General features: G+C 39.5%; 1 protein-coding gene across 2 annotated transcripts in view; it reads left to right on the top strand.

Moving 5' to 3' along the window:
* arhgef7b (Rho guanine nucleotide exchange factor (GEF) 7b) overlaps window positions 1-17,397 on the top strand; it is a 42,168-nt gene extending 24,771 nt beyond the window's left edge. The window contains exons 8-22 of one of the 2 annotated variants that reach the window (XM_053615311.1): window positions 630-725; window positions 1,141-1,263; window positions 2,033-2,171; window positions 2,357-2,416; window positions 4,037-4,183; window positions 4,544-4,630; window positions 4,730-4,799; window positions 4,937-5,064; window positions 5,499-5,705; window positions 6,494-6,584; window positions 6,705-6,794; window positions 8,824-9,009; window positions 11,129-11,228; window positions 11,693-11,747; window positions 12,322-17,397. In XM_053615311.1, the coding sequence (XP_053471286.1) occupies window positions 630-725; window positions 1,141-1,263; window positions 2,033-2,171; window positions 2,357-2,416; window positions 4,037-4,183; window positions 4,544-4,630; window positions 4,730-4,799; window positions 4,937-5,064; window positions 5,499-5,705; window positions 6,494-6,584; window positions 6,705-6,794; window positions 8,824-9,009; window positions 11,129-11,228; window positions 11,693-11,747; window positions 12,322-12,444 (1,702 nt within the window). In that variant the 3' untranslated portion in view covers window positions 12,445-17,397. The remainder of the gene's footprint in view (window positions 1-629; window positions 726-1,140; window positions 1,264-2,032; window positions 2,172-2,356; window positions 2,417-4,036; window positions 4,184-4,543; window positions 4,631-4,729; window positions 4,800-4,936; window positions 5,065-5,498; window positions 5,706-6,493; window positions 6,585-6,704; window positions 6,795-8,823; window positions 9,010-11,128; window positions 11,229-11,692; window positions 11,748-12,321) is intronic. The other variant, XM_053615310.1, reaches the window with a different exon arrangement.
* Window positions 17,398-20,521: the final 3,124 nt, after the last annotated feature.

Raw genomic sequence — 20,521 nt, 5'->3', positions numbered from 1 at the left:
AAGGCTGAGGAAAAGGGAAAATCTCTCTTCCTTTTCCAGTGTTCAGTTTTTGGTCTAGTTTCATATCTTTTCTGTGGTCTTTGAGACGTAGTTTGTCAACTGCCTCTTAGGGGTTTACTAAAAAATTTCATGAGATCATAGCCTATAGCGTAATTCAAGTGTTATTTCCTATTGACGTCATTTTTGTTTGAGGCTATGTTTATATTAATGTCGTTCTGCCACACCAACAAACTTTGGTCATGATCCGTTGCTATATTTTAAATTCTCTAAGAAGAAGCTAGTCTAGGATCAAATTTAAATATAGCTGTATATCCAGTGTAGCCTTCTCATGCAAGCTTACTGCTGCAAAGCAACATTCACTGTCGCTGGAAAAAAGTACTTTTATTCATTTTCTTTTTGAAAGCATATGTAATACCCCTCGGTATACAAGTGATCTAACACAAATATACTTTTAACTATTACGAGTTGATAATGTGTAAATATTCTCCTTGTGTAGTTGTTTTTGTTAATGATCAGTAAAATCAAAGCATTAAAAAATGTGTTATTGACAAATTGAATAAACCTTTTGTCAACAAGCATTTTTGCTTATTTCCTTCGCTAATGCTTCTGTCTTTTACTCTCGTTCTTAGACTGACCGTGGCCGATATCGCTCACATTCTGGGTAATCTAGAAGAGATCAGCTCCTTCCAGCAGACACTGGTACAGTCACTAGAGGAATGCACCAAGTAAGGCTAAGCTGATGTGATCGTGCTTGTGCCATTTCCTGTACTGAAGTAAAAGTTAGAAATTTCTGACTGAGAGACCCTCAGCAGCATAAAAAGAGGATTTAAGTGAAGTGTGCTGTATGAGATTCTTCCTGTGAGCTTCCGAGGCCATCTACTGGTGGATTTCAGCATTTCACCAAGCACTTCAACATCAACTATATTGAAATACATGTTCATTTCTCTGGATCGACTGATATATTCCTATTTCTGGTATTACGGTGCATATATTTGACACCCTCAAAGACTCTACGATCGCACAATAGTCAAAATAGTGCAGGAGTTGGGATTAATGTTTTTAGAGTGACTGACTAATATACTGAATACAGTTTTATACCTGAAATAACTAAGTCATTCTGTTCATGTGTCTCGTGTGTAGATTTCCAGAGAGCCAGCAGAGGATCGGGAGCTTCTTCCTGTCCCTCATGCCCCAAATGAAGAGCCTTTATGTAGCGTACTGCTCCAACCACCCTTCTGCTGTCGATGTCCTCACGCAACACAGGTATATACACATGTACACGCTAGTGTCTATAGATATATACATGCAATGTGTGTAATACGGTTCTATATGTATATGTACACACACCAGAACTGTAACAATAATTGCGTTTTAACTTTTAGTTACTTAAAATGTTCAGTATTCATGTACCTTTCAAATGCATTCGCTTTATATGCTATTAATACATGCTGTTATAATTTTATCATTTAAATACTTCAGATTTATATATTGCGTTCTATATTTTAGACTCTCCAATACAGTTAGACCAAACCCAAAATGGCTTCCATAATTACTGTGCATGCTCACGACACAGGGTTGAACACAATGATGTCATAAAGCCTACTTAGTTTTCTGTCTGCCCCCTTTTGAGATTTTGTTCACGTATCATGATGGTATGTTTTCCTCGCTTCAGAGGCTTGCACAGTCCCCACAATCTTATTCCTGTTTAAGATTCTGAAGCTTGCATCCAGAAAAGTGTACAAAACATATCAAATGCTCTGAGTCTGAGACTAAATGGGGTACAATATGTTACTAGATAGTTGTGTCTGATAAACAGGACTAATGTGTGTGTTTTTGTCGCAGAGGGGTTCATTTCTCTGTGTTTGTGTGTGTGTGTAATTTAACCTGTGAGAACGTTTGGAGAGCAAATACACGTGTTCTTGGATGTAACATGTTTATTTTTAAAAATACACCCCCCATTGTGTGTGTTTGTGTGTGTGTGTGTGTGTGTGTGTGTGTGTGTGTGTGTGTGTGTGTGTGTGTGTGCGTACAGTGAGGAGCTGGGTGAGTTTATGGAGAGTAAAGGTGCAAGCAGTCCTGGGATTCTCACCCTCACCACCAACTTGAGTAAACCCTTCATGAGACTGGATAAATACCCCACACTGCTCAAAGAGCTCGAGAGACACATGGAGGTGCTGCTGTTTGTATCTATGTGTGTGTAGGTTAAGAATTAAAATCATGGTATGTTTATTTGCTTAGCGAGAACAGTGATGGATGTTCAAATCGAGGATTTGTACATGTCATGATATAATATTTAGTTTTGCTCTGTGTGATTATTGGAGACTTATTTCCTGTTTTGTTCCTGTGCTCTCCTCAGGATTTTCACCCGGACCGCCCAGACATTCAGAAAAGCTTGACGGCTTTCAAGAATCTTTCTGTAAGTCTTCCTCAGTGTGAGCCGTGTCTAAGAAATAGCTCTCTCGGAAATGGTTCAAACATGCCGTTAGACTTTTGCTCTTAGTGTCTGGTAGTGACATGAAAGGATGGGAATTGTCAGGAAATCCGACTGTGCTGAAGGCTTTTGAGGAGAGGCTGTGGAGATGCCGTGTTGGGCAATAATTAGTTTAAATAATAATTTAACTCTGTTTCCCAATAAGTATTATATTCACTTCTGTAAGTCGCTCTGGATAAGGGCGTCTGCCAAATGCCGTAAATGTAAATTATATTCAGTGCCCTCCAATAATATTGGCACCCTTGGTAAATATGCGCAAAGAAGACTCTGAAAAATTTTCTTTATTGTTTAACCCTTTGATCTTTTGTTCAATAAATTTACAAAAATACTCTGCTCTCATGGATCTCAAACAATTGCAAACAAAACACCGGCTTATAAAAAAAAAATCTTCATTAAATATAGGTGTGCAACAATTATTGGCACCCCCTATGAATTCCTATGATAGAAATATATTTGAAGTATATATGGTGGTGTCTCTTTTTTTTTTTTTTTTTAAAGTAGCACAAGTTGTAGCTTACTTCAGTACATTTTATAAGTATGTTGCTCAAGACTACCGAGTCATTGTGGTTCTAACAAAGACTGTATCATCCGCCCCCTTTCTTTTTTTTTTTGAGCAGGCCACAAAATGCACATTTTGCTGTTTACTGTCCCCCCTCCTGGTTTGTTGGACGACCAGAATAATAGCTGTGAACCTCCTTCTGTTGTTCTGAAAAACCATGAATCAGTTCATTTTAGGATTTTTTTTTTTTTTCCTCTCCAGAAACATTTATGGCAAAATATAAACCAGAATATAGTTTGATGGAAATAAATGTACTTTTTTGTGCTTATTTATTATTTTTATTATTATTATTATCATTATTATTCACATTTTTTTAAACGTACAGAGTTAGCCATTTTGTGGATTTTCTCAAACCATGTTACATTCACCCATGTGCATTTTCTATTTAAAACATTCCGGACTGCACGGGTTAGCTGGAGTCCAGGGTGTGTAGTCTATGTTGGAATAAGACGTGTCTATAGTATGGTTTGTTTTGTAAAGGGACTGTGTTAAGAGGTTTGCACACTTGCAAAATCCTTTGCTTGGCACAAATGTATAAAAATCCTCCATCCCTCTCGCACGTTTCTCTTTCTACATTGTTCTCAGGCTGTCTATCACAGCTCAGCTTATCCCCTCAAACACCTCTTATCATTCTGTTACAGAGAATAGAGAGAAACACAGAGATGAAGGGAGAGAAAGTGGACACAGTGTGCTATTTCATTAGGACCGGCCACATACGGTCCACTATTGTCCTCGGTTTTTATTTTCACTTCCTGTCGTCTCGTAAATTATTGTTGAACGACGTTCAATCTTGGAATAGTTGGAATACAGCTTTTGTCTCGCCCATTTGCTTTCACAATAATGACTGCTGGCTAAACGCCTGTGTTACGCTGGAGCACAGAGGATTGTTGGACCTGCAATACCAATCATAGTAATGTAATGACATGTAGTGCATCCTGTGGGGTGTGTATGTGTATGGTATAATTCTTTTGTGTGTGTGGTCTCAGGCACAGTGTCAGGAGGTGAGGAAGCGGAAGGAGCTGGAGCTGCAGATTCTGACCGAGCCGGTGCGTGGTTGGGAAGGGGAGGGCATTAAGACCCTGGGCACCGTCATCTACATGTCTCAGGTCCTCATGCAGAACCATGGCAGCGAAGTGAGTCTACATACACACGCCACTGTCCTCAGGCACGTCCTGATTTGTCTCTGCATCAACAAGACAAGAGCTTCAATTAAATTTGGTCAGCCAAACATGAATTTGATCATGTGACATCACTTTGAAACTTTTGTGTCCAGTGTCACTGTTAGCATAATTTGAATTTTTTGATTTACTTACACAATATAAGTCGTATACTAAGCATCGCTTCTCCAGCAGTAGCTCCCTGATGTTAAACCGCTAGCCTACATCAAGTAAACTATTTTATTCTGTATTCAAAACCAATGAGTTACTTTTTCTTTCATGAGGGCAGTGTGTAATGAGTAGTTTTGACCCCCCGCCCCCCCCCCCCCCTTTCAGGAGAAGAATGAACGCTACCTCCTGCTCTTCCCCCATGTGCTGCTGGTGCTTTCTGCGAGCCCTCGGATGAGCTGCTTTATCTACCAGGTAAATTAACAAGGAGTGTGGGTGTTCGTTAGCGAGCGCAGCAGTTTGCTTTTGGATAGTGTCTGCAGGAAGTCCCAGCATATTTTTGTTGCTCCGCAGGGGAAACTTCCTCTAACAGGGATGGTTGTTAACAAGAGTGAGGAAACAAGGAACACTTTTGAACTATCCGGTGAGTGAGTAATTGCATCATTGCTGTTAGATAAGTAGACAAATACACACACGATGAATAATTCAATATTGTAATATATGGAATGATGTCTGTAGCTTAATGTGCATTGATTTTGTGTTTGTGTGTCTCCTCTGTAGGGAGCATGATTGACAGGATCCAGGTGATCTGCAATAACCATCAGGATTTACAGGAGTGGGTGGAGCATCTTCACCGCCAGACCAGACGCACGTCAAGCAGCATTTCCAGTTTGAAACCATGCCATACGGTCAGAACACACTCGCAAACACAGAGTGGACATTCCACATACGTAGTCTAAACTGAACAATCAATGGATTTTATTAAACATAAAGTGATGTTATTTACCATCACCATTATATTCATTGATTTGATGAGAGGTTTTCTGTAACTTATGGAAGGAGTCTCCGGTGTCAGGACTTTTGTAATGATCAATAAGTTTTCCACCAGTGGAAAGACTTCCGGCTAGAGGACTTTGCGCTTTGTGGATTCTCTGAAACATGTAAAGTTGTAGGGAACAACAGGAACTAACACAACAATATAACTATAACCTGATAAAAAAATGTGACACGTCATTCTTTAATAAATAGGGGGGAAAAATCATTATATTTGTAGTGTGCAGATGAGATGGTGTATGTAAATATATTCAGCTCAGCAATCTTGTATTTTGATTCCTCCTCTCAGCTCCCCGCTCACCCACCCACCCCTTCGAGACACTCGGAGAGCCGGGGAGCCTACCACACCCTCCCTCACCCCTCGTCCCACTGCACCCCCCACAGCACCATGATGTGGGGACCCTTGGAGCCACCAAAAACCCAGAAACCATGGAGCCTGAGCTGTCTGCGACCAGCACCACCTTTAAAAGCATCAGCAGCTCTCTGTTATAAAGAGGTGTGGATATTGGAGTGGTTGCTACATTTATATTAGGAGTTAATATACAATTGTGTGCAGTTAAAGTGTCATATGAGCTCAGTATAGATACAGAGTTTGTTTGAGAACATACCAAAGCAAAGAGCATCATTAAGACCAAGGAGCTATCGAATAAATGTCTGGTTTGGTTATAAATATATCCCAAACATCTTGCAGAGCGAGAAATCCAATATTAAAATGTGGAAAGAATATGGCACAACCACGAGGCTGTGACTAGGTAAGGAATTCGCTTTGGAGACGCAACCAAGAGGACAAGGGTTACGTGCAACACCATGCTACCACCACCATGCTTCACCAGAAGGATCAGTGATAAACAGTGTAGCGATTTGTGCCAAAGGAAAAAGTTCAATTTTAGACAAGATAGTAGACAAGATAGTAGGATATTATTTCCCCAAACAAAACGGATCATCCGCCGAAACACAGTTCTGTGTTTGATAGAGTATTGGCACACCAGATTGGGCCTCCTTTACTGCAGCTTAACAATCTTCTTGTGCCTCATGCTTTGTACTTTGCCCTCCGAGGTACTAGGCAAGTGGCCATGCATATTTTGATGCGCATTGTATGCATAATCTATCAACTGCTAAGATGATGGATCTAGATTTATGCAGATCTCAATCCATTCATTGACTTGCACATGCTCATACTAGCTGTAATTCATTGCTTGAAATTTTTTTTTTTCTTTCTTTTTTTTTTTTTCTACACGTATTTTATGAATAGAATGGCTTTACTATTCTTCTGTCTTTGCACAGGATCTCAGCAAAAGTCCCAAGAGCATGAAGAAGCTTCTGCACAAACGCAAAGAGAGGAAGCCATCAGATGAGGAGTTTTCTATGAGGAAAAGTATGTAGATGCATGTCATGTTGAGGGCTTATGCTTTTAAGGGTTTTTTTTTTGATGCATTTGTTATTATACATGGCATATTTTGTGTATCTTAAGTATCCTGTCCCATTTTCCATTCAGGCACTGCAGCCCTGGAGGAGGATGCACAAATCCTAAAAGTAATAGAGGCGTATTGCACAAGTGCCAAGACAAGACAAACACTCAATTCAAGTAAGAGCATGCCATAATTGAACTTGTTAAGCTCTCAAGCTCTAGGTGTTTTTGACTTGATTCTTTGAAATGTAATTGCTCATGTCTCCTGAATTTCTTTATAACGCATACAGCGTTTTTTCCTGCTTGGCCGTGTGACAAATAAAAATGGACAATGATAATCACAGAGACTATGGCTGCATTTACACTATAGGTCTTGATGCCCAGTTTCGATTGGTTGACTATATCCAATTTTTTTACGACCCGCGTACATCTTCTTTTAAAAGCGACCCATATCCGATATACACTATACACTTCGTGAAACAACCCGAGGCAGACGTCACCGGAAAAGCTTGGGCCGAAAAGGAAGTAAAAAAATGGCACAATTCACAATGGACGCAGACGAAAATATAATACAAGGTAAGCAAAACCCCGGCCTCTTAAGGCGGAGAAAAAAAAAAGAAGAGAGCCCTTGTTGCAGTCTGGGTGAGTGTAGCAATGATTGCTGCTACATCGGTTCAGAGAGGCGTGTGGATGCGGCAGAGGACTCAAGATTGGTGGGATCAAGTTGTTGAAACCTGGGGTCAGGAACAGTGGATCAGCAACGTTCATATGAGACAAGAAACTTTTTATATGTCGTGTGAGCGGTTTTCACCAGTGCTCTCTTATGAGAATACGACTTTTTTTTGGTGTCCACCCGAGTTGACGTCATTCGCCATCGTCGCTTTTTCAATGACGTACGACTCGCGTTGACGGGGGAATATCCGATCTGTCCACTTACACTGCAGACGCAAATGCACGTATCTGATTCGTATCAGATTTATTTCCACATATGAACGAGGCCTGAAACCAATCTGAGAATATCGGATTTGTGTGCTTTTTTCCCTGCTTACACGTTCGTGAGTCATATCCGATCTGCGCCACATGGGAGGAAAAAATCGGGATTGGGTCACTTGAACTATGTAGTGTAAATGCGGCATATGTTTTATTGTAATAAAACCCTAGTATACATGCTGAATGATGCCTTTTTCAGTTTGTTTAGTGTTCAGCATTGTTGAGCACTGTAATTTCCCACACATAGCCCAGTTGATACCTGATCTGGATGTTGAAATACACAACATTTTATTTCCCAAGATCCTCTGACTGTTGGTGGTGTACGGCACCTGGAATTAAAACCACAGCAATTGGTCAACGATTGCGATTTTTTAAAAATGAATTAATGACCAACACTTTATCCATTGTATCCAATGTTGTGGAGAATCTGTGAGAAGTCGGTTGCTTACTTTAAAACAATAACATAGTAGAACAAATTAATATCAAGCTGATTTGCCTTGAAGTCGTCCACTACTGTCAGACCTGCCATTATAGAAAATGAATCTATGCCTTCTGACCAATCAGATTCAAGAATTCATCAGAATTCATGTGGTATAAAGTATTTTTACGATGATGATTGATGATGATGACCCTGTGGAGCGGTTACTAGTTGGACTCTTCTCTCATGCATTGGACTGGCTTTACTGTGCAGACCCTTGGAACAACATTTAAACATAGCAGTGCTACTTTTTGAATGCTGTGAAGAATAATGACATCTTAGTCATCGAGCTATTTCTGCCGTCTCAACATCATTTGTGGCACAGCATCTGTTCGGTCTAAAGGAAATCAAGGTTGTGCTTCATCCTGTAATCTTCTTTCCACTAATCTTACCTTCTGTCTTGCATTAACTGTTATTTAGGGATTCTGTTCTTCTGTGTAACAAATCTGATTTTAACCACTTTCTCTGTTTTCTGTCTCCTTTTTTCCTCATTCACTCCCTTCTCCTGATTTTCGGTGCTCCATTGCGTTTACTTCAATAAATGTCCCATTTATTTCTATTTGATTTGAACATGCTTTCATTTCAATATTAAAATTAATTGTTTTGGCCCTTTTTTTTTTCCACTCATCATAACAATATCTTTTGCTTCTTGGTTGGTTTGCTCCACCCCCAACACCCTCCCCCTCCCCCCACTTCCGTTTGATTGGTTTGAACATTTGACCTGCCCCAAATCATTAGCATGGCAGGGCACTGATTTGATGCATAATCACGTGCTGGCTGACATCGGCCAGTCGCGTGTGGAAGCTGCAGGTTGCCGTGCCAGCGTCTTGCGCCTGGAACTGTCGTCTGACCAATCAGAAGACTCGGATTATGACAGTATATGGACAACCCATAGTTACAGGATGGGTTCAACCTCTCGTAAGGGTTACTGTAAATAAATATGCTTTGAAAAGTAGAGTTTTCTACTTCCTTGGTGTGAATGCTCCCATTTTGCTCGGTTTTTTTTTATCCTCATAATCTTGATGTTAGAAGTCAGTTTCTCTGTTGACTAGCTGCCTCTTTCCTTGCATTTCTTTTTGTATTCCAGTTTATTTGAATATTATACTTGTTTCTCTGACCGCGTGTGTATAGTGCACTCTCCATTAATATTGGCACCCTTGGCAAACACAACACAGGTTTTTTTATATATTATATATATATAAAACAGTGTAAATATGTGTGCAACAATTATTGGCACCCTTTTAGTCAATACTTTGTGCTACCTCCCTTGTCAAGATAACAGCTCTGATTCTTCTCCTATAATACCTGATGAGGTTGGAGAATACAGGGCAAGGGATCTGAGACCATTCCTCCATACAGAATCTCTCCAGATCCTTCACATTTCGAGGTCCACGCTGGTGGAGTCTCCTCTTCAGTTTACCCCACAGGTTTTCTATGGGGTTCAAGTCAGGGGACTGGGATGGCCATGGCAGGACCTTGATTTTGTGGTCAGTAAACCACTTTTGTGTTGATTTTGATGTACGTTTTAGATTATTGTCCTGTTGGAAGATCCAACCACGGCCCATTTTAAGCTTTCTGGCAGAGGCAGTCAGGTTTTCATTTAAAATCTGTTGATATTTGATAGAGTCCATGATGCCATGTATCCTAAAAAAAAAAAATGTCCAGGTCCTCTGGCAGAAAAACAGCCCGAAAACATTAAAGAGCCACCACCATATTTAACCGTGGGCATGAGGTACTTTTCCATATGGCTACCTCTCTCTGTGCAGCAAAACCTCTTCTGGTGTTTATTACCAAAAAGCTCTATTTTGGTTTCATCTGACCATAGAACCCGATCCCATTTGAAGTTCCAGTAGTGTCTGGCAAACTGAAGACGCTTGAGTTTGTTTTTGGATGAGAGTAGAAGCTTTTTTCTTGAAACCCTTCCAAACAACTTGTGGTGATGTAGGTGGCTTCGGATTGTAGTTTTGGAGACTTTCTGACCCCAAGACGCAACTAACTTCTGCAATTCTCCAGCTGTGATCCTTGGAGATTATATAGACAATACAGAGACACGTCCTCTTCCAGGTTGTTTCATAACAATTCCAGTTGACTGGAACTTCTTAATTATTGGCCTGATGGTGGAAATGGGCATTTTCAATGCTGGTGCTATTTTCTTATAGCCACTTCCCATTTTGTGAAGCTCAACAACCTTTTGCTGCACATCACAGCTATATTCCTTGGTCTTACCCAATGTTATGAATGACTAAGGGATTTTGTCCTGTGTTACCTCATACTCATACCCCTGTGAAACAGGAAGTCATGGTTAAGTAATTTCCTGTTCCTAGTCACCCAGGTGTACTAACAAATGTCAAATATCAGTGGGAATATACTTCAAATATATTTTCCTTACATGAATTCATAGTGGTGCCAATAATTGTTGCATACCTATATTTAACAAAGTTTTTTTTTTGTTTTTCTTTTTGATAATCCTGTTTGCGCAGTTGTTTGATATCCATGAGGACAGAGTATTTTTTTATTTTATTTTATTTTTTTTGTCAAAAGGTTAAACAACAAAGACAATTTTTCACAGCCTTCTTTGCTCGTATTTACCAAGGGTGCCAATATTATTATATTGAAACTAATGTGTTTCAATATGTAGTTGTCTCTGCCACTAGGTTATATTATGCTTTAGATTTAATTGTACATCTCAAGTAATATCTCAAGCTTCAAGGGCCAAGTTTCCAGCATTTCATATGCAAAGCTATAGTCACATTCGTAAAATGTGCAGAAATATATCCGCTTCGGTGGTATAAAATATCGTGCTTTAAAGATTTGTGGGAATAAGAAAGATATGATCATGAACGTCTTGACTGATTTTAAGTGTTATACTTTAATGTAATGTGAAATATACTTTCTTGACTGATGTTGTCAGTCTTTTGTGCATCTTCTTAAGCATTGTCACCTGAAACAGCAGTAAGTTAACGATCGTTATCCGGATGACTTCCTCCAACTGTGACATTTTAAACCTCCAGATTTTTGTTTTCCTTCTTTTTTTCTGTAACAGGTTCAAGGAAGGATTCAGGGCTGCATATGCTTTTCCCTGAAGAGGAGAAGATCATTGTAGAAGAAATAAAGAGCAATGGTCAGACAGTGATTGAAGAGAGGTAGGAATAGTATTTTAAAGAAACACACACACACAAAAAAAAAAAACACTAAAAAGTGTTCTGATTATATCCATTCAGTGATATTCATTTAAGAGTGAAGACTGTTCAAAATCTGAAAATGATCACTGCAGAGAAACCAGGTCAGCTGAAAATCCCATTCGAACATATGAACTAGTATTGAACACATTACAGGAAATATTATTGCATCATCAAATGTAAGAGCCAATCAGATTCTTCTATGTAAATACAGTCCATTCAACACCAGTCTCTCAGGGGGTGGGAGTGGGGTTATTTTCACACATGGCATCTGGATTTAAGCGTAAAAGCATGGCATGGGATACCATTTTCTGTTTTTGCCCTTTAATTTCAAGCAGTTTTATATTTAATATAAAAGTATGTTTTCTATGAGTAGATACGGTTCGTGTAATAATTATTGTACTGTGTTGTAATCACTTTCATCAAAGGAGTTTGGTGGACACTGTTTATGCACTGAGGGATGAAGTTCAGGAACTCAAGCAGGTACGTTTTTTATGACTTATTTATGACATATGAGTTTATGATGAAATGTTTCAGTGGATGCGATTTCAAGATTGATGTTTAACAGGAAATCAGGTACATCCTGCATATTCTCATAGTTCTTTAAATCCTGAAAGTCAAGGACAATTCAATTTTATTCTTCAGGCATGGAAGAGTTTTGGAAAATTGTACAATATTGCTTGAATGTTTTTTATTTTTATTTTTTTTATTTATTTTTTTTTAAAGTCTATGTATTTTTAATTATCCACACATTACCCACTCTTTAAAGAAGGTGATTTTAGTTTACTGGTGTAAAGGACAGATGTGTGTCACACACATTCATATAGACTTTAAAACTTTATTTATTTTACAACAGTCTACATGTTTGTTACAATGTTTATGAATTCATCAAGAGCCTATAAAACAAGAAACAAAATATGAGCTGCATTTCAAATGGCTGGAATATTCAGTGAAAAAAAATCTATTCTAACCATTCGGCATGCACTCCTGAGCTTTAATTGCTTATGAATCGATATCTGGTGCCATGACCCGGATTATTCAAATTTTATTTCCCCAGGATAACAAGAGGATGAAGAGCAGTTTGGAGGAGGAGCAGAAAGCAAGAAAAGAGCTGGAGAAGATAGTCAGGAGAGTATTAAAGAACATGAATGATCCTTCATTTGATGAAACAAACCTGTAAAGTTCAATGAAGATTGTTATGCATGTGGGCCATGCCGGCACGGACGGAGGATTCAAATAAATAAATAAATCAAACACTGTAGAACTGAGAAAAGCATGATGCAGCTGAAGAACTAGGCAAAACTTCGGACCAAGAAAGCCTTTTCAGCTGGGCATAGAGTTGAAGGTAATGGCGATACTAACAGGCTGGAATGGATCCAGTCGCTGAGTAAAGGCTCTTTAAGTTTGCCTGTGCCAAATTTGCTGATCTTTGCCAAATAGCCTCTGAACTACAAGAATAAATCGAGGAACAAATATTAAAATAAGTGGCCAAATACAGCTTATGGCTTTGCCTTAAATTGTTTTTTTTTTTTTTAAACGTTTTAAGAAAAATACACTAATATATAATTAAGTATGAGTTACAACTTTAGTAAAAAGTTTCCTATTCACTGCGGTCATTTCCATCACATCCTTTCTGCACCACTGACGACTTGTACCAGCATGTACCCCTTCTTTTTTTTTTTTTGCAAAAAAAATCTGATGTCACATGGTTCTCAGATTGACAGCAAACTGGGAGTCTCAGGGAGTCCTTGAATAAATCTTTCCGTCAGGATCTTCTTAGTAATCTGTAGCAACACTGTGAAAAAGCAGATTTTCAACAAGAAAACACAGCAGGTACAGTACTGTAAACATTCAGAGGAAACTGTTTTTTTTTCTAAAAACCTTCTTTTTTTTTTTTTTTTTTTTTTTTTTTTTTTTTTTAATGTTGTAAATTACCTTCTTTTCCTTTTTTTTTCTGGTCAGCTTATACTCAAGCACCAACTAAGCAATTACTTTTTTTTTTTAATCGGTTGTTTTTCTGCTAATGAATTTGTACAAAAAAAATCTATATTTCAAAAGTGCAGATGTGCCTTTTTTTGGAAATTCCATTTCCGAAACTTACTCGGCATTTTGTCTGCAATTCCAAGACCGATTTAAAGACAAGTACATATGCAACAGATATTTTTTAATATGCAGCGCTACTAACTGGCAACTCAACATTCTTACATTCTGTCTAATTTATGTATTTAAATGAAATGCAAACATTATTGATTTCTGTTCCATTGTCTGTGTACCATTTTGACCAGGAATATTTCTGTTAATTGCTTCCTAATGTACTTACTTACTTTCATAGCTTCTCCTACATTTCTATTCATTCTGTTCTGCTCTTTCTACGACTCCTTTAATGTATATGATAAATTATGTGAATTTAAATAAAACATTGCTTATTTATCCTTTAAAACCTCTGTGATCTGGACATTTGTGCTCATGGCTTTGACCACACTTTAGTACTCTACCACAAGAGTCCCTCCCTCTTAGGACATTGCATCAACAAAATGGTGTATTTATCAAAAATTATGTAATATGATTCCGAAAGTTCCTTTTGTCTGTGCTTTGGTTCCACACAAGCAGTAACACATCTGTCTCCAGATGAAGAAATACAGCAATGTTTTAAGTGATTGAATGTGTAGAATCAGCGCAGTGAGCAACTGACTGGATCAGAAGTCAGGACCCACAACTCGGCTTTAGTTAGTAATGTAGCTAAATAAAGTTTAAAAAAAAAACAAAGGGGTTGGTAAATAAGTGAAGTTAGGTTAGTATTTAATAGTAAGGTTTGTAAGTAATGTTAGTAAGAAAAATAAGTTGGTTAAGTAAAATTGAGTAAATAAAGTTGGTAAGAAAATGAGGTGCTGTTACTAGGTAAAGTAAGGTATGTAAGAAAAGTAATGGAAGTTTGGTTAGTAAGTCAAATAAAGGAAGTAAAGTTGGTAAAGAAAGTAAGATAATGAATGTTAACTTAGCATCAGTTTTCAAATTCTTGAATCTCTCACGTGTCGCCAGACCTTTAAAACACTTCCTTGCTCTAATTTCTAATTGGAGCTTTACTTTTCTGTCGTACTCTGGTGCAACACACTGTTGTTGTAACAGTAACTCTAGTGTAACACGCTGTTGTTTGAGCGAGTGGAACAACAGCTTTTGGACACATGTCCCTCTACTCTGCCATTGCTTTTATTAGATGTTATTGATCACTTCCTGGGTTTATCTCGTACTCAGAGATGGGTAGTAACACACTACATTTACTTCATTACATTTACTTGAGTAACTTTAGTTTTTGGGAAAAGAAAAGAAAAGTATTTTAAGAGTAGGTTTAACTGTCCATACTTATGCTCTTACTCAATCACAGAAATGTACTTCTCTATATTCTGTGGTGGTCCAGTACTGCTAAATGTTAATGAATATATGGGTGTAGTTTTAATAATTAGTTGATATCCTGTATAATGAGGTCACGAGTCTTGCGATACGCTGCAGTCATCTGAATGCGGACGCAACAACCGCTCACTTTTTTTTTTTTTAGTGGTTCAGTCCTGGAAGATAATGGAAGAAGAGGGAGATGAAGCGAGCGTGTCGACGGAGCCAGGACAAACAAACATGCTAACACACGCACACACTCACTCTGTGTCTACACATGCTTTCTCTTCTGTTCTGTTACAATGCTGACAGGTTTGTGGTGTTAATATGTTATGACAGTTGGGAACTGTGGGGAAAGTGTGTGTTTTTTGGGGTGTGTGTGAGATTTTGTGGTGAAAATAACAGGTTCTGTGTTATTATACCCTTCACAGGACTGGGATATGCTGCTTCATCTTGAGCCCAAGTTTTATATATCATATAAACAGAACAGACAGACGTTCAAGGAGAGGTGTGACTCAGAGTTCTCCATGTAGTCTGAGATTCAGACATTTGAATGAGATCTGAAGTAACTGGTAACTTGCTACTTGAGTAGTCTTCTCATTGGATACTTTATTACTCTTACTCATGTAGTTATTACTTTTACTGTTACTTGAGTAATTATTTTTACAAGTAGTTTTATTTGTACTTGAGTAAAATGTTTGGCTACTCTACCCATCTCTGCTGGTACTCTATCGTTCATCACTTACTGTCCATTTATAGTTAAAGCTTTTGTCTTGTCCCTTTGGGGGAACCCTTAAAGAGGTCCTGAGTAGAACCATACTGGGTTTCATATAGAACATGCGTCCAAAGTTTGTGGGCACCTGACATTGACGCCCATACGTGCTTCATGAACAACCCATTCCAGATTTCGTCTCCTTTTTCTATTATAATAACTCCCACTCTTCTGGGAAGGCTTTCCACTAGATTTTGGAGCATGGCTGTGGTCATTTGTGTTCATTCAGCCACAAGAGCGTTAGTGAGGTACTGATGTTTGTCGAGGAGGCTTGGGGTGCTGTGGAGTTCCAGTTCATCCCCAAGGTGCTCAGTGGAGTTGAGGTCAGAGCTCTGTCCTGCATTCAAGTTCTTCCACTCCAAACTTTACAAACCAGGTCTTCATGGAGCTCGTTTGTGCACAGGAGCGTTGTCATGCTGGAACAGGTTTGTGCCTCTTAGTTCCAGTGAAGGGAAACTGTAATGCTACAGCACACAAAGACATCTAATAAAGTTGTGCGCTTCCAACTTTGTGGCGAGAGTTTGGAGAAGAACTGCATATGGGTGTGATGGTCAGGGGTCTACAAACTTTTGGCCATATAGTGTATTGAAGAAGTGAAGAACCCTTAACAGAAATAACTGCCTCATAAAGACAAAAAACATTTGACTGGCAGTTTATATCTTTTCCTTGTTGCCCAGGATACCTGCTGGTATCCAAAACGTCTAAAGTAAATATCTATTATAAATCTGGCATTTGTCAATTCTGAGCACAATTTACCTTGCAGGATGGAAACACTCGCACACTCTTTAATAGTAATTATTATACCATTTATAGCAGTTTAGCTTACCTTTAAGCAAGTGACTGTTCAGGGTTAGCATCAACAGAGCATCGAGCATCAATAGCATCAGCAGCAAGAGAGTATAGACTGCTTCTGAATCAGATTTGAGTAAATGTACAGTGGGGATGATGAGCTGAGATCAGCAGTGCTGGCTGCTTTGTATCCCTGGGTGTTTTTCTCTTCCAAACCCCATTTTGTCACATGAACCTTTTTGCTCTGACCAAGAATATTGGCTTGGCGTAAGCTTTCCTGGAGCACTTCTTGTTAATTCCTCTATTGTCGCTTCGCTAGTCATTGTGTGTGGCTAATCCAGATTTGAGGTAGAAACTGTGGAGCCAAGAGGGTTTGTATGTGGATTTCACATACAGGGAGTGGCCAGCAAATGCAGGAGGACAATGGTGGGATTTGGGAACAGCATATTATCTGATATTGGCGTGGCTTAAGCAGTCTACATTTTGTTCTGCTGATTTTTTTCCTCTTCTTTCCCAGCTGATATTAGACTAAATGAATAACTATGATGATCAGGCTCACTGGGTGTGAGGCGTGAGGGAATATACCCTGGGTGGGACACCAGTCCATGGCATGGCAACAAGGACACATATTCACATCTAAGGGTAATTTAGAAAGCCAATCCAGGCATGTTTTTGGGAAGTGGGTAGGAACCAGAGAACCCAGAGGAAATCCATGTGGACATGGGGAGAACGAGCAAAACATCACCCTGACAGTAACCCCAAGCTCAGGATATGAACTAAAGTTATCTGGTAGAATTAAACTCTTTCCATTGACCATGTAATCAGAAATGCTTTTTTTCTCCCCATTCTTCAGGGGTTTCCTCTGGGTTCTCTGGTTTCCTCCCCCTGTCCAAAGACATGCATTGTAGGCTGATTTGGCATTTCCAAATTGTCCGTAGTGTGTGAATGGGTGTGTGATTGTACCCTGCGACGGGTGGGCGCCCCATCCTGGGTGTCCGCCACCTTGTGCCCAGAGTTCCCTGAGATAGGTTTCAGGCTCCCTGTGTAGGGTAAGCGATATGGGAAAAAAATCCATCCTGTTTGGATTGAGGTTGTCCCAGGAAACAATCTGTAATGAAATGTTTAATACATTAATAATATGTTTTTCTCTACTCAACTGCGATTGCTGTTTTTTGTAGATGTGTCGGGTTCCTATGGCTTCCTAGTTGCAGGTGTGACAACTGTTTGTGTGTGGGTGTGAAATGTGAAAAGATGTGTTTTCCCTCACATCCACCTTCTGCCTATTATAACAAACAATGAGCAGAATCAAAAGATTCAAAAGACACGCGATCCTCAGGGATAGCGAGCCATTGTGCGAGATTTTAATCGCTGGCTATGGCCCAGGCGGAAAGAAGGCAGGTTCTTTTTGTATGGGCATTGAGGCGATGGTGACATTTGGGGGAGAGAATGACGTTCTGAAGACATTTACATGAGGACAAAGCCTGTGGCGGCAAAGGAAAACAAGAAAGTGAAAGAAAATGTTAGCTGTCAATTAATTGGGCCTGTCTGGCTGGCTGGTTTCAGCTGCAGGTAGACACTGTGTGAGATGAGTAAAGATTAATGGCTTCCTTTCTATTCCGAAACACCTTTAAAGCCAGAATGGGATGTAGGTCTACAAAAGAGGTGTAGCCACAGAACCACGAATAGGTGCTTCACTTCTTAACATCAGGGTTACCATTTTTGATGAAGTGTTTAAGATGACACAGCAGTGTGCATGAGAGCTGACCTGGAAACAGTTTTGACTGGTGCACCTTATATTTGCAGCACACACACACTGATCCTAAAGCTGTCTGTAACTTCAAAGAGAAATTGTTTCTTTATTCCCTTCACAATAGCAGTGTTTTGTCAAAGCCGGCCTGCCGATAGCTTAGTTCCTATTCATAAGCATACAGAATGAACGACAACGGTCTATTCACTCTCTCTCTCTCTCTCTCTCTCTCTCTCTCTCTCTCTCTCTCTCTCTCTCTCTCCCCATATGCATATACACCTGAGGATTTGGGATGTATATACCGTGCCTTTATTGCGTTGACAAGTCAATTTCATTCTTTTTATGGACGCTGGCCGGCCCTCATTGACTCACAATGGGAAGCATGTAATTTTGCAGATGTTGGTGAAAAGCTCAAATGTCAGCCTCTTTTCAGATGGCCGCTGCTGCCTATGCCCACGAATGAATAATGTATCATTCACCTTTTGTCTAGAGTTTAATATTCGTACATGAGTACAAAGGCGCATAAAAAAACATGCAGAAAGAGCGTCTTAATTTATCATAGAGCCTCTGCGATAAGGGCGAACTCCATGGTCGGGTTTCCTTAACAAGAACACGAAGGAGGAGGTTTTAGAGTCTTATACCGCTGTCTCTGTTGAGATAAGAACAATGGGAAATTCTGCTTGACTGATGGCCTCTGGGTCAAAAGAACTACTGTTCATGGCTGAAGTTGAGGAAAGGAAGTGGAATCTATACCTACACCTCTGCTGCTAAGTTGCTAGCTCTCTCCATTCCACTCCATTCTCCCAGTTCTGACTCTGAATTTTGTAATTAAAATGCAAAACATTTTTTGAAATGTAACAAAGTATACTTTGGTAGAAATTAGATCCATAGTAACTGCTTTATCATGAGCAAAATGCTCATAATAGGTACATTGGATCATTAAGGGTCCCTGGCTTCCTAAAGGGGTTCTACTTGTAATCCCCTTTCTACATAGAAACTTGAATGTTTTTACCTGGAGGTGTGAGCGAAAGATCCCTTACAGGTCCTTTAGTAAGTAAGGCCAGCCTAAACCTACTGCAATGCCTCACTGTATACGTAATGCATACACTCATGGAGCACTTTATTAGGAACACCTGTACACCTACTTATTCATGCAATTATCTAATCAGCCAATCATGTGGCAGTATGGGCTAATTCTTTACATGGCTTGCATTACAGTGTAGCCAAAATTTCAAAGAAGCATTTACAAATATATCACATTCATTCATTCATCTTTAGTAACCGATTTTATCCTGGTCAGGGTTGTAGTGTATCCGAAGCCTATCCTGGGAACACTGGGCGCAAGGTAGGATAATTCACTTTGGATGGGTTGCCAGTCCATCGCGGGACAGCATGCATGCACACATTTACACACACTCATTCACACCTAGGGAAAATTTAGCATAGCCAATCTGCCTACCAGCATGGATTTGGACTGTAGAAAGAAACTGAACCTGGACAAAACCCTTGCGATCAGGGGGAGAACACATATCATTCAGTATTAATTTTATTCAATAAGATAATTTTAAAATTAGACTTAGGAATGTCTCTGGGAACTTCAGTATTGGCCCAATACAAAAGGTTTCCTGAGACAATTTACAATAAAAGCATTTGTAATTGCATTGTAAATGGAACAAGTTTAGCTATATGACATAACTTTAGTATTTAACTATTTCCTGAGCTGAGGTTACTGTCTTTGAGGAGTTTCACATGCTCCATATCCACGTGGAAGCTTGAATCCTCTGGATTCTCTGGTGTCCCATCCAGGATATTTTCCTGCCTCTCTAACTGTCTTTATACTAAGCATTTAAATGACCAACACTACTAAATAATTAATGTGACCAGGAAGCATTCTTATTGGAAAGCATTTTACATTTGATTCAGAGTTTTATACGTGTGAAGCAATATGAATTTATAATGCACATTGTGAAAGACACCTCATTCGGCAATGCAGGTTCCTCCTTTGAAGTTTCAGGAGGATCCAGACATTTCTATCCACAGAGGCACTTGTTCAGTCCTTTGTATTCTCAAGACTGGACTAATGGAACTCACTCCTGGAAGGTGTCCCCATGCATTCCATCTGACCCCTGCGACTGATCCAAAATGCAGCTCCATGACTTGTTTTCTCCCAAGTTCTCCCACCTCACCCCATTGCTGCTTTCCATCCACTGGCTTCGCCTGTTCTCCCACCTCATCCCTTTGCTGATTTCCATCCATTGGCTTTCCCACATCATATTTAAAACACTGATGGCATAGCGAAAAATGGCCCCCGATCTATCTGAAGGCACTTATGTGGAAGGCACAGTGGAACTCACTTCTGGAAGGTGTCCTCGTGCATTCCATCTGACCCCTGCGACTGATCCAAAATGCAGCTGCATGACTTGTTTTCTCCCAAGTTCTCCAATCTCACCCCATTACTGCTTTCCATCAACTGGCTTCTCCTGTTCTCCCACCTATAACACCTATGTGTTTTAAATCACATCAGATTTAAAACACTGATGGCAACATGGAAAATGGCCCCCC

The sequence above is a fragment of the Ictalurus furcatus genome, chromosome 26, assembly GCF_023375685.1.
Source record: "Ictalurus furcatus strain D&B chromosome 26, Billie_1.0, whole genome shotgun sequence".
NCBI lineage: Eukaryota > Metazoa > Chordata > Actinopteri > Siluriformes > Ictaluridae > Ictalurus > Ictalurus furcatus.
Note: the sequence above shows the minus strand (reverse complement) of the source record. Positions and strands in the feature narration are given on the sequence as shown.